Here is a 12,385-nt window from a genome sequence, read left to right as displayed (position 1 = left end):
TTAGTTGAATATCGTGGCAGGTCTACATATGGAAAATCTGCCCAACTCAGTACACCAGCATTTTCTAAATAACCAAACTTGATGATGTAGAATCACATATGAGTAAAAGTTTCAACAGAAGTACCAGCTAGACTAGCAGACTACAGCAGAACAGAATACCAAAAGTTGGTTTATGTTTACATACTGCAATTAACTGTTAAAAGAGTAGATCTAACTTTGGTATAGCATCAAGGAGTATGTATGTACTTATTAACAAAAACATTAATGATTCCTTGATTTTTACAATTACATATCAATGTGAGAGTTTTGTTTTGGGCTTTTTGTTTGTTTGTTTTCATATACATCAACCAAAAAAGTAGCAAGTATGAGCTTTCAGTTTTGTGCATTTAGGCCAATTATTAAAGAAATTGTGGGAAAAAAAGTATGAAACTCTGTTTCTCATTATTTTCATTCTTCTTCTTTTCTTTTCTTTTTTTTTTTTACTATAACAACATACTTTTACAAATGTTATTCATGCTGGTAAGATAACAATATTTAGAGATAAATCAGTAGACTTTTTAAAATTATGTGAAGAAAATGTTGAGATCAACAGTTTTTAAGCATGCAATAGATCCTGCAACCAAATGTTTGAGGACTCCTATGCTATTGCCTTACTAGCAGACATGTAGGTTACAGGCACTATCTCAAAATCTTGGAAGAACCAGTGTTTCCCCACCTTATCTGAAGAGAAAACTCAAATAGGAAAGAACAGAAGAAATAGTAAAAGCTATAAAACTTCAGTTTCAGGAGGAACGTTTCAGAAACATTCTGAACATACTATACCATGGTAACCATAGTTCAGATGTGTTGTATTAAGAAAGTATTCTCATTGCAGAAAATAAGTATGTGAGCTTATTAAACTTGTTATTAAGATAACAAGTTAGCTTAATTCAGCCATTCTAAAATGTTTTTCTCTCCTTCTCTCTATACATATATTTGAAAACATCATGAAAAAACAAAAACCCACAATTTTTGTCAACTACTAATAAATAAAAAGTCAAGTACTTTTGATGATAAAGATTGAACTCAGGGCCTCATGTATTTGCCACTGAGCTATTCCCCAGATAAGATGCCACATTTTTTCTTTTTCTTTTTAGACACAAAGTCTACTGAATTGGCAATCCTGCCTTAGCATCCTCGATGCTGGAATTACAGACATGTGCCACCATCACCGGATGTATGGCTAAGAAGCCATTTTTAAATATTACTGACACCACCACATATTTTGTACTATGTAAAAAAATCACTATAATCTCAACTAACATTTAATAGTAGATATTCAGGTCAGCTTTACCTGAAGTAAGTTAAAGAAGTCTACCAGTCCATCCACAGCATAACAGCAATCATATTTTTGAGGTAGGAAATGAAGGCTCTGTTAAGTTACAATTAAAATCAATACTTGCTAAGAACATATTACATACAAGACATGAAAAAAGGTCAAATGGGGGAAAAAGATGACTATACCAGCCTTGGAGCCTTATATAATGTGGCACAGTAATGGAGGATTAGAACTGCAATAGTAGCAGAAAAGTAAATACCAAGAGACAACTTAACACACTAGTGTTTTCCTGAAACACACCATAGGAGGTCTGGTAGCATTTTGGCTTGCAGGAATAGAGAGAAGGGAGAGCAGGAAAGTATGGGGACGGTTTAAGGTTAACGGTTGATCTAGTAAGATTACAAATTAAATCCTTATCAATTTAGGCCTAAACCTTAATTCCTGGATGCTGTGGAGGAGCCTCTCAGTGGAGGGACTATTAATATGAAACATTTCAACAGGAAGAAAGGTCAAGATCAAAGGTCAATGATGCTCTTCCTATGTGTACATGTTTAGGTTGTTACCCACATTTCTTTGACACATTCTTTATTTTTCTTTATTTTCTTTTATAAAACTTAAAAAGTTACCATATTACAGTCCATTTGGCCACCCCTAAGCTACAGCTTTGGCAAGCTTAGTCTACACTGAATTTTCCCAATAGGGAAAATGTGAAAATCCAGAGGACAGATAAAAGACCCATGATTAAGAGTGAACGTCTCAAAATAGAAACTAGAAGTGAGTTATATCTCAATTAGTGAAAATGTTCTCAATGAACTATAAAACTTGTCAATTATTATTTATTCAAATTAAAGTAATAAACAACTGAGTAAAGTAGTAAAAAAAAAAACTTAGCCAGTTATAATGAGAAACTGCTGAGCTCAACTAGCAGCCATTATGAAAGCACCAATGTCCTTCCTGCTAACTTCATTTTAGAAATAAATTTTCTTTTATTTGTTTGAGACAGGATCTTATTAGCTCTTAAGTAGCTCTTACTGTCCCGGATCTCACTATGTAAACCAGGATTTCCTGGAACTCACAGAGATTTACCTGCCTCTGCCTCTGCCTGTTGAGTGCTAGGAATAAAGGTATGTACCTCCACACATGGTATAAATTCAATTTTTAAAGCAGAAAATCTCTGCATCTTACTACTAAAATATTTGGTCCCACCATTCTTGAATGTACATTCAAGTTTAGTATTTTAAAAGATCTACATCATTTCTTTTAAATTAAGGATATTGATTAAATTAAATCTCAGTAATGAAACACTTCATTTGTGATTTGTCTAGTCAGTTGCTTCTATCTGTAGTGAAATTGGTAGCAAATGGCCCAGGCACTAAATATTTGGTTCTCAAACAATGGCTAACTCCCCTAACATTCTGGCATGTATGGTGGAGTCACCAAAGCAAGATAAGGTAACATCAGACAGATGCTGGCTGAGTTGAAGGCCTTGGTTTCAAGACTGCTAATTTAGAGTTAGCAATGAACACTTCCTACTTTTTAAAGTTTAGAAAATTTTTGAAAAGTATAAAATAATCTGCTTCAGTTACTATATTCGTGTGAAACAGATCAGTATTTTTCTTTAAAATACAATTTCTACTCATCAAGAAGGAATTAATTTTCTATATACTTATGGAGAAAATATTCCAATACAGTACCTTTAAAATAACTACACATCACAGATCTATGATTTTTCAAAGATTGTCTTTGTTGACAACATTAGCATTAAAGTTTTACCTGACTCATATGGAATGGAAAACAGAAGAGGATGAGGTCCAATGTGCTTCTCTGTACAAGTACACTTGAGTCCTGCACTGAAGTACTTACTGCTTCTACCTGAAAAAAGAAAGCCTTTAGCATACTTGGAAGTGTTTGCCACAGTAACTTTTCATTTATCTAAAAAAGAGAAAGTATACCTGTACTAATCAGAGTGCTACAATCTTAATGTCAGAATCAATGACTTTTTACCCTGTGCCCCATTACATGTCTACACAGCATGGTTGTGCAAATGTTGCGTAGCAGCTTTACTCATACTTGCCCCAAGTGAGATGCAAGTCAAATGTCCACTGACTGATGAAAGAGTAATCACACCATCGTATTATCAACAAGAAAATACGGAGCAACAGAAAACAACAAACCAATGACACACAGAACCATGGATTAATCTCAATTATTTTATAAATTGTGAATAACTAACACCCACAGGCCATAAGCAGTATGATTCAACTCACATTGATAGTCTGGATGGAGTGAAACTAAAAACAGAAACCAGACCAACCTTTTCAAGGATCTGAAAGCAGGAAAAGAGTGGCCATAAGAAGTCTAGTGCTTTGGGCGGGAGTAATACAATTTTCTTAGAATTCTTTATAGTAGTGGTTAGGATACTGTATGTATGTATGTATGTGTGAAAACTCATATATGTAAGATGGCCCAATTTTAGTGAATGTAAGTAGTACTCAACTAAATCTAACTATAATAGTTTAAATGTAATTGGCCCCCATAATCTCATAAGGAGTGGCACTATTAGGAGCTGTGGAAGTATGCTACTGTGGGGGCGGACTTTGAGGTTTTCTATGCTCAGGATACAGCCCAGTGTTTCAGTTGACTTCCTGTTGTATGCAAGATGTAGGGCTCTCAGCTACTACTCTAGCACCATATGCTGCCATGTTCCCTGCCATGATGATAAGGGACTTAACTTCTGAAACTGCAAGTGAGCCCCTCAATTAAATGTTTTCCTTATAAGAGTTGCTTCATTGCCAGGTGGTGGTGACACACACCTTTAATCTCAGCACTTGGGAGGCAGAGGTAGGTGGATCTCTGTGAGTTCTAGGCCAGCCTTGTCTACAGAGTTAGTTTCAGGCAGAGAAACCCTGTCTTGAAAAACCATAAAGAAAAAAAAAGAAGTTGCTGTGGTCATCATGTCTCTTTACAGCAATTGAAACCCTAAGTCATTAAACAAAGTTGTACATAAATTATCAGTCATATTATATGGAAAATGAGATTAATCAAAAAACATTTCAGAACTTTTGAAAATAGATTCCTCTCCCATTTTAAGACTATAGCATCCAATAAAGATTTTCTTCTGTTAGTTACCAATCTGGGAAAGTAAGAATGTCAGAACACAGTCAGTGTGCTATTCTCTTTTTCACTGTTTGCTTTGGTTTACATACTCTCTTTCAAACCTTATGCAGAATTCAGCTATATACCATTTTGTCTAAAATTCATCTTTCTTAAAAAGAAAAGTAAGACTGAAAGTCCACTTGGGGATATTATAATAAATATAGCTATGGTAGTCTATTAGTAAGCAAGACAGGAGTAATAAAAATCATGAAACTGCTTGAATAAAAGGTAACAGGAATAAATAATAATGTTTTTAATGAAAATTAGTCTTCTAAAATATCAATAATTATTCAGTATTTTGGCTGTTAGTTTTCTTTGATGAAAAATGGTAAGCTCCATGAGAACAGGAATGTTGCCCGGCATGATCCTCAGAATAGTCTGGAATGCCTGGCTCTAGAGGAACACTTGTGACATGACAACCTACCATGAGCTCAATGTCACTGCCAATTATATACAGCTGATCTTCCATTGAAAGCTTCCTGTTCAGATGGGCCAGAACATATGTGATTCCAGGTAAGCGCACAGCAGGACTGGTGAGCAGACTGCCCCATAGGGCACTGTAGAATGCCGACTGCTCTACTGCAGCAGCAACTTTTTCCAGCAGTGTGTTTGTTCTGGGGTGCAAAATGGAAGGGTGGAAGAAAGAAACATTCAGTGTCAGATAAAAGAGATTATTATTCTCCTCCAAAATAAATGACAGCATCCACAACATTGTCATGTGCTCCACTCTGGAAACAAGTGAGCTAGTCTGAAGAACACACTTCATAAGTCAGAGGAGCAGTGCAAGTCCTGACTCCACTGTGTATTAGCTGGATAGATGAAATCATTTCAATTCAGTCTCCATCTGTAAGATGCAGAGAACAAGCACTGCAGCACTTGCCTACTTCACCAGACTGTTAAGTTACTGTAAGCAATAAAGCCACATATATAAAATTAATCAATCTTGGCATACTTATGCTGACTTCTACAAAACTTAAAAAGATATTTCCAAATCTCTCTTTCTTTTTGCAATCATAACATATAGTTCACAATCATATAAGTGAATTAGACCTATGACAAAAATTAAACTAAGGACATTAATGACTGACTTGCTTTAAACAAAATAATTCAATATATAGAAGTCTATTACATTATAGGATAGTAGACTTCTGTTGGTGATTTAATAGTAACATCAATCTCTGGCCTCAATGTATCTACGCATTAAAAAAAAAACACATTTATAAATCCCTTCTATAGTACTCTTGTGGAATAATTAGCAAAACATAAATCACAGGACACTACAACCAGAAAGAGGATTTAATTTCTTTTTAAAATTTTAATTACAACTAGTAGAATTAAATGGCACTGATTCTCTACTTCTCTTCCGAGAATAATTTAAAACTTACATATAAATTAAATGAACTACTTTTTTTTTTTTTTTTTTTGGTTTTTTGAGACAGAGTTTCTCTGTGTAGCTTTGGAGCCTATCCTGGTACTCGCTCTGGAGAACAGGCTGGTCTCAAACTCACAGAGATCTGCCTGCCTTTGCCTCCCGAGTGCTGGGATTAAGGGTGTGCACCACCAACGCCCAGCAAAATGAACTACTTTTATAGTATACTTCTAAAATAATAAGCAAATAGGTAAATTAATAAAAGCAAACAACACGGACCATAGAAATTGCTCAGGGGTAAAGGCACTTGCCATGGAAGCCTGCAGTGCGGACTTGCATCATGCAACCCACATGAAGGTAGGAAAGAACCAACTGCAAAGTTGTCCCCCAACCTTTATACACACCAGGCATACAAGACACATGATAATAATGATGACAGCAAAGAAAATTCTTAAAAACTTAATTCTTAAAAATTATGCTATTAAGTTTTGACTACATTTTTTTTTTCCTTTCAATGTAACCTATAAGGATAATCCAGTATTTTCAGGATTATAGTCTTATGGTATTGTTGAAATAGTTGAAATACACTAGAGTAATTAGTCAGTATACTTGATTAAATTATTTGCTTTGACCATTACATCTACTCACAACTTAAACTTAGGATTTCCTATTTGTGCCACCTAAAATCAGTTTTTTCTTTCTTTTTTTCTGGTTGCAATATAAGGGTATCATGCACTGTCTGTAGCTATTAGCTCTTAAAAAAACAATAGGCTCGCTGGGTGGTTGTAGTGTAGCTGTAGCTGCAAACATCTTTAATTCCAGCACTGGGGAGGCAGAGGCAGGCAGATCTCTGAGTTTGAGGCCAGCCTGGTCTACAGAGTGAGTTCCAGGACAACCAAGGCTACACAGAGAAACTCTGTCTCAAAAAACCAAAAACCAAACAAACAAACAAAAACAAAGAAAAACCCAATAAGTCCCAAAACAGAACAGATCCTTTTCTTTAACATTAAGTATGGAGTATCATGGCAGCAGCCAGTGAAAAGCAGTGCACTGGTGCCAAGCTATTTTTCTCCCATCAGCAGTTTAAACAAGGCTGGTACAGGGCCTCCTTTTGTACTCTTCATTATTTGCTAATCTATTTGTTGTATCACTATTTTAAATTATGGGTCATGATTTTTGAGTGACTTACATGTGCAAAGCACTGGACTGGTTTCATTACTACAGTAACAAAGAAACAGGTATTATGCTTCATTTACAGATGAGAAAATGGAACACAATTAGAAAATATTAAAAAGTGTTCCTAAGCTCAAATGAGATACTTTATAACAATTTTTATTGCTATTGAAATCTTATTTTATATATATGCCTGTTTTGCCTGAATGTATATCTGCATACTACATGCCTGCCTACTGCCTGTGGAAGCTGGAAAATGATGCCAAATTTCCTGACACTGGAGTTTCAGATGGATGTGAACCCCCAAGTAGATGCTGGAACTTGAACCCAGGTCCTCCAGAAGAGCAGAAAGTGCTTGTAATCCCTAGCTCCAATAATATTTTTCTCAATTTTTATTTGTTAAGTGTGTATGGATGCTTTGCCTGCATGTATGCACACTACATGCAATGTCTGATACCCAGAGAGGCTAGAAGAGGGCATCAGATTCCATGGAGTTATAGTTTCCTACTAGGGATCCAACCTAGGTCCTCTGCAAGAGGAACCCCAACTCTCAACTGCTAAGCCATCTCCCCAGGCTACTGAAAATTTGGTGTGTTATATTGACGCATCCAGAAAAATTAATTTTGTGATGTTAAAACAGTTAAGGATGGTTGCTGACCAATCCATGATGAGCAACAAGGTGGACCAAATATGACATTACCTCTCATAATACTCTGATCCTTCTTCTAAGCCAGGAAGAATACCAGTCAGCAATCCCTGGAGACCAGGTTTCAAAGTTTTTCCCAAAGGCAAATAATATATCTCATATAAACTGAGCAGTGCTGGTTTCACAGACATGGCAGCGTTGGCAAGTAGAGGAAACAATCCAGAACTGTCAAAATTGAAAGATGTAAAACAGCAACAACATTAGTTCATATGCAATTACATCATACAGGTTATAGCAAATGACTAGAATAGTCTCTAGTAATGACTTCTACATTGATTAAACGAAACCAATTCTCACTTTAGTTTCATACACACAAGCCCTGCAGCTTCCTAGCTGTTGCAGTCTTTATATTCTACAAGTCCAAACAAGAATTCTCACTTTCCAGAACCCTGCCCTTTCTCCCCTGCAACTAGCACTTTAAAACATGGCATCTCTGTTATTGGCTGGCCAAAAGTCTAGGAGTGATGCCCCTACTATAAAAATGCCTCCTCCAAGACCCATGTGTGGTAGTGCACACCTTTAATCTCAGCACTCAGGAGGCAGGGGCAGTTGGTGGATCTCTGAGTTCGAAGCCAGTGTGGTCTACATAGTGAATTCATTGACAGCCAGGGCCATGTAGAGAGACCCTGTCTAAAAACAAAACAAAACAAATCTCCTTTAACCATTAACTATTGGCCATGTTCTCTCTTCAGGTTTCCCTTCTAGATAATGCCTGAGTAAATTCTTCCTATATCATCTATGTAATTACCTAGTGGAGACTGCCATATTTTCAACACCTTATCTTACAGGCAGAATTCAAAATTGCCCTGAAGCTACTACTTAGTGAAAACCTCTCATAGATTTCCTGTTGCCATTACAGTTTTGGAAAGTTTTTAAGTTTTGGCTGCTGTATATGCTGTACAACCCAATCTTGTACTCCCAACTTAGCTATTCTGAAGTGTTTCCTGCTGGTTCCTTTGAGAACCTTCCATGCCCTCTGTAGGGTTCAGGCCTTTGACCATCACAAAGACAAAATCCCTACTCTTAAGAGAGTATATTCTTCTATACATTCGAAGATCCTTAAAGATTCAGCTCTCAGTTTGTGTCAGTTCCTTAATGAAGCTTATCTGCTAGTTGGACTTGGAAGGATAGTACCCCTACTTGATTTTCAGAACTTATTACAATATTTACTACTAGCTCTGAACTATTTGTTAGTATCAGGAACAAGAGATCAAAACTGCCAGTATTTCTGTATTTAAGTGTCCCTTACATCACACATCCACACTCAGGTAATGCTCTGAAGATAAATGAAGACTCTCAATCACTCCTAGTTTTATATAGGAAGTAGATGTCATGTTCAATTGACCAGTTTTCTGCCTGAAATTTTAGGAACAGTGTGACCTGAATATAGAGTCATACTCTCTGTTTGGCAACTGCCTTCTATGTGCTCGGGGTTGTATCCTGCCTTTGGTATGCGCTAGCCTCACAGATAACTAACTCTACCTCCTCAATTTCTGTCTTTTTCTGCTGACACCTTCATTTCCAACCCAAGGTACTCAAATATTTCTCCATGACTCAAAAAAAGATAACAGATGGTAACAATCAAACCTCCAAATACCAACTTTTACCAGCTTTTAGCTTGAAGCCATCATTCTGTATCAATGTTTAACAGTATGGAGTGAACATATTTGATTATAGTGTTATATCCAAATATATGTGTGTACATCTACATATCTGTCTATGTCTGTCTGTCTGTCTGTCTGTCTGTCTGTCTGTCTGTCTGTCTGTCTATACACACACCACCCCCCCATACTGTGTGTCTGTCTGTCTGTCTATCTATCTATACACACACCACCTCCATTTTATATTTTGTCACCTCCCCATACTCTTCAACTGTAATCCTTCTACATGTGATATGATGTAATTTGTGATATATAAACTATAGCTATCACTCATAGTTTTTAGTTCTAACTTTCTTTTTTGGGGGGTCTAAAGTAATGTGTTTTTTTTGTTTTTTTGTTTTTTGTTTTTTTTTTTATCAAGACATGGTTTCTCTGTGGCTTTGGAGGCTGTCCTGGAACTTGTAGGCCAGGCTGGTCTTGATCTCACAGAGATCCACCTGCCTCTGCCTCACTCTCACTTTCATAGTCCTTAGTTACTAAGTAACTACAGCAAAAGAGTACCTTTAAAAAACAAAGGGGAAAAAAAAAACATTTGGTCTTCCATCCCTGGTCTAAAGCAATGAAGATGAAGAACAGTCTTTTGTTATGATATTTTAGGATTCAGAAGTCAGTTTCTCTTTTTTATCCTAAAGCCAGATCATAAAAACTGGACTTTCTCTTTTCAAAGGTAGACTGTAGAAATTAATTTGTCCTTGCCTTTCTGACTTGGATGTGGCTGTAAAGAAATTCATTCATCTACCTTGACTGACAGTAGATCAGAACACTGTCATTTACCCAAATATGTTAGGAAGTAATGTTACACAGAGGCACTAAAAAGAAGGTGGACAGACAGACTGTGCTGGCTTCCCTGTTCACTGTGCATAGCACTAGAGAATACGTTTTTTGGTGTAATCATTTTTCTATATGGTTGTTCATGCTTTAATCTTACCTATGTAATTAAGTATCCATAAATCCCTCAAAAGATAGAGTTTCTGGACAGTGACTATGTAGAGGTATGCAGGGAGGTAATCTGGAACTCATCCACATTCTGGGAGGCAGTGCACATCAGCTCTGAATAAGCAAGGGAAACTCCTGTGCTCAGGACCTTCATTTTGTCGGAGTATCTGTCTGTGTCCTTTAAAATAACTTTCATGACAGCCAATGAACATGTTTCTCTGAATTCTATGAGTTACTCTAGCAAATTAATTGAACATAAAGAGGGAGCTGTATAGAATACAACTTGTAGATGGTCCGAAGTTCTGGAGGCCTGGACTTGTTCTTGGTTGTCAGAACTAGAAGCCGTCTTACTGGATCCTCAACCTGTATATCTGATGGTAATCCTAGGAAGGCAGTCTAAGACTAGAGGATGCCCAGCTGAGCTCCTCTGAAGAGCTTGTTTGCTTGCCAAAGGAGAGGAATCCTCACACAATTAAGGATCATACAGATGATCTATGTTGTTAGTTGGATAATCTTAGTTTGGGATTTTTTTTCAACCAGTACATGAAAACTTAGAAGCCATATGTGACATTATTTGTCTAATGTATTTTTAAAGGATCATTCTAATACTGTGTGAAGAACAGAGTATAAGAAGCTAAGGACAGAGGCTGTGTCAGTATTAGGCCAGTGACAAAGCACAGAGTAAAGATGATGCTCACTTGGACTGGCAGCTGCCAGTGAGGTAAACATTGACTTGGCTGGTCTGGAACCAGCATTGACTTGGCTGGTCTGGAACTTGCTATGTAGACCTGGATGGCTTCAAACTCATAGAGAACTACCAGGCTCTGCCTCCCAAGTGCTAAGACTAAAGGCATTTGTATCATTATGCTTGGCTAGAAATATACTTTTATATTATACATAATTAATAAAATTACTCTTACCTATATAAAAAAAGATCTTTGGCAAGTCGCTTAGGTCCAATGATTTTGAAAATGATTTCATATGTTTCAAGTGCCTTCCGATGAACTCCACCTGGTAATGCTGGATGCAGACATTGAGCTAGGCGTTTGCCTATGGTCAGTTTTTTGGGTACGACCTGGTACTTGGCATTATTTTGTAAAACCTTGAAGAAAATAATTTTACAGCAACTGAGAAAAATGTCCCATTTTATTTCTACTTTCTATAGTTATTTTTATCAGTATACACTTGAAATTAAAATAGACAAAATTAAAAAGAATTAAGTTGTTAAAACACACCAATTATAATTTCTAGTTAACATTTCTGTTAAGGTTTTTTTTTTTTTTTTTTTGGTTTTTTGAGCCCTGGCTGTCATTGAACTTGCTCTGTATACCAGGCTGGGCTTGAACTCACAGACATCAATCTGCCTCTGCCTCCCAAGTGCTGCGATTAAAGGCATGCACCACCACCTCCCAGCTGTCCAGGTATTTTTAGTGAAAGAACACTTTGTACAAAATGTAAAGAATAAAGGCACAGATTTTTGCAGATCTTTTCTATGAGCACTAGAGATGCCAGTCATTAGCTTTATACTGAAATATATGTTTTGACTACATAAACAAATTCTCTCTCTCTCTTTCTCTCTCTCTCTCTCTCTCTCTCTCTCTCTCTCTCTCTCTCTCTCTCTCTGTGTGTGTACATATTCGCATACACATATGCCTATAAAAATCCTTGGGTTATCCCTCCATGTTTTACCCTCAGTTTCATCTATAATCACAGTATCTTACTTTTGTTATTTAGATACAGTGAAGTGTTTTTACAAGTACTGATTAATATATAAGAAGCTAATTATATTCTTGGTCTAATTCATATTCATATTTCAATGAATTGCTTTTGAAAATAGTTCCCAAGCAGCCTTCAAAATGGGACTTGTAGCAGTTTTTCAGCAAGACAAAGAGCCTAGCTACTGTAAGTGAATTCACACTATGGAGTAATTTCTGTGGATGTTATAATGTACAACACAGACGCCTGAATGTCCCCATTTTAATGTAAACCCTTAGCACAGTGAAAATAAAACCTCTTTTTCTTGTACTAGCAGGATGACGATCTGTAGAGTGAAAACATCTTGCAAC

At 36.6% G+C, this 12,385-nt stretch overlaps 1 protein-coding gene across 3 annotated transcripts in view; it reads right to left on the bottom strand.

Annotated features, from left to right (window-relative positions):
• Dop1a (DOP1 leucine zipper like protein A) overlaps window positions 1-12,385 on the bottom strand; it is an 88,960-nt gene that overhangs the window by 52,599 nt on the left and 23,976 nt on the right. For 2 of the 3 annotated variants that reach the window (XM_027411011.2, XM_027411013.2), the window contains exons 3-6: window positions 11,240-11,421; window positions 7,717-7,887; window positions 4,899-5,088; window positions 3,092-3,190 (exon numbers count right to left, since the gene is read on the bottom strand). In XM_027411011.2, coding sequence (XP_027266812.1) covers window positions 3,092-3,190; window positions 4,899-5,088; window positions 7,717-7,887; window positions 11,240-11,421 — 642 coding nt within the window. Of the gene's footprint in view, window positions 1-3,091; window positions 3,191-4,898; window positions 5,089-7,716; window positions 7,888-10,311; window positions 10,687-11,239; window positions 11,422-12,385 lie in introns of those variants that run through there. The other variant, XM_035443833.1, reaches the window with a different exon arrangement.

This window comes from Cricetulus griseus, chromosome 4 (genome assembly GCF_003668045.3).
Source record: "Cricetulus griseus strain 17A/GY chromosome 4, alternate assembly CriGri-PICRH-1.0, whole genome shotgun sequence".
Taxonomy (NCBI): domain Eukaryota; kingdom Metazoa; phylum Chordata; class Mammalia; order Rodentia; family Cricetidae; genus Cricetulus; species Cricetulus griseus.
The sequence above is the reverse complement of the archived record's forward strand: the minus strand, read 5'-3'. Positions and strand labels throughout refer to the sequence as shown.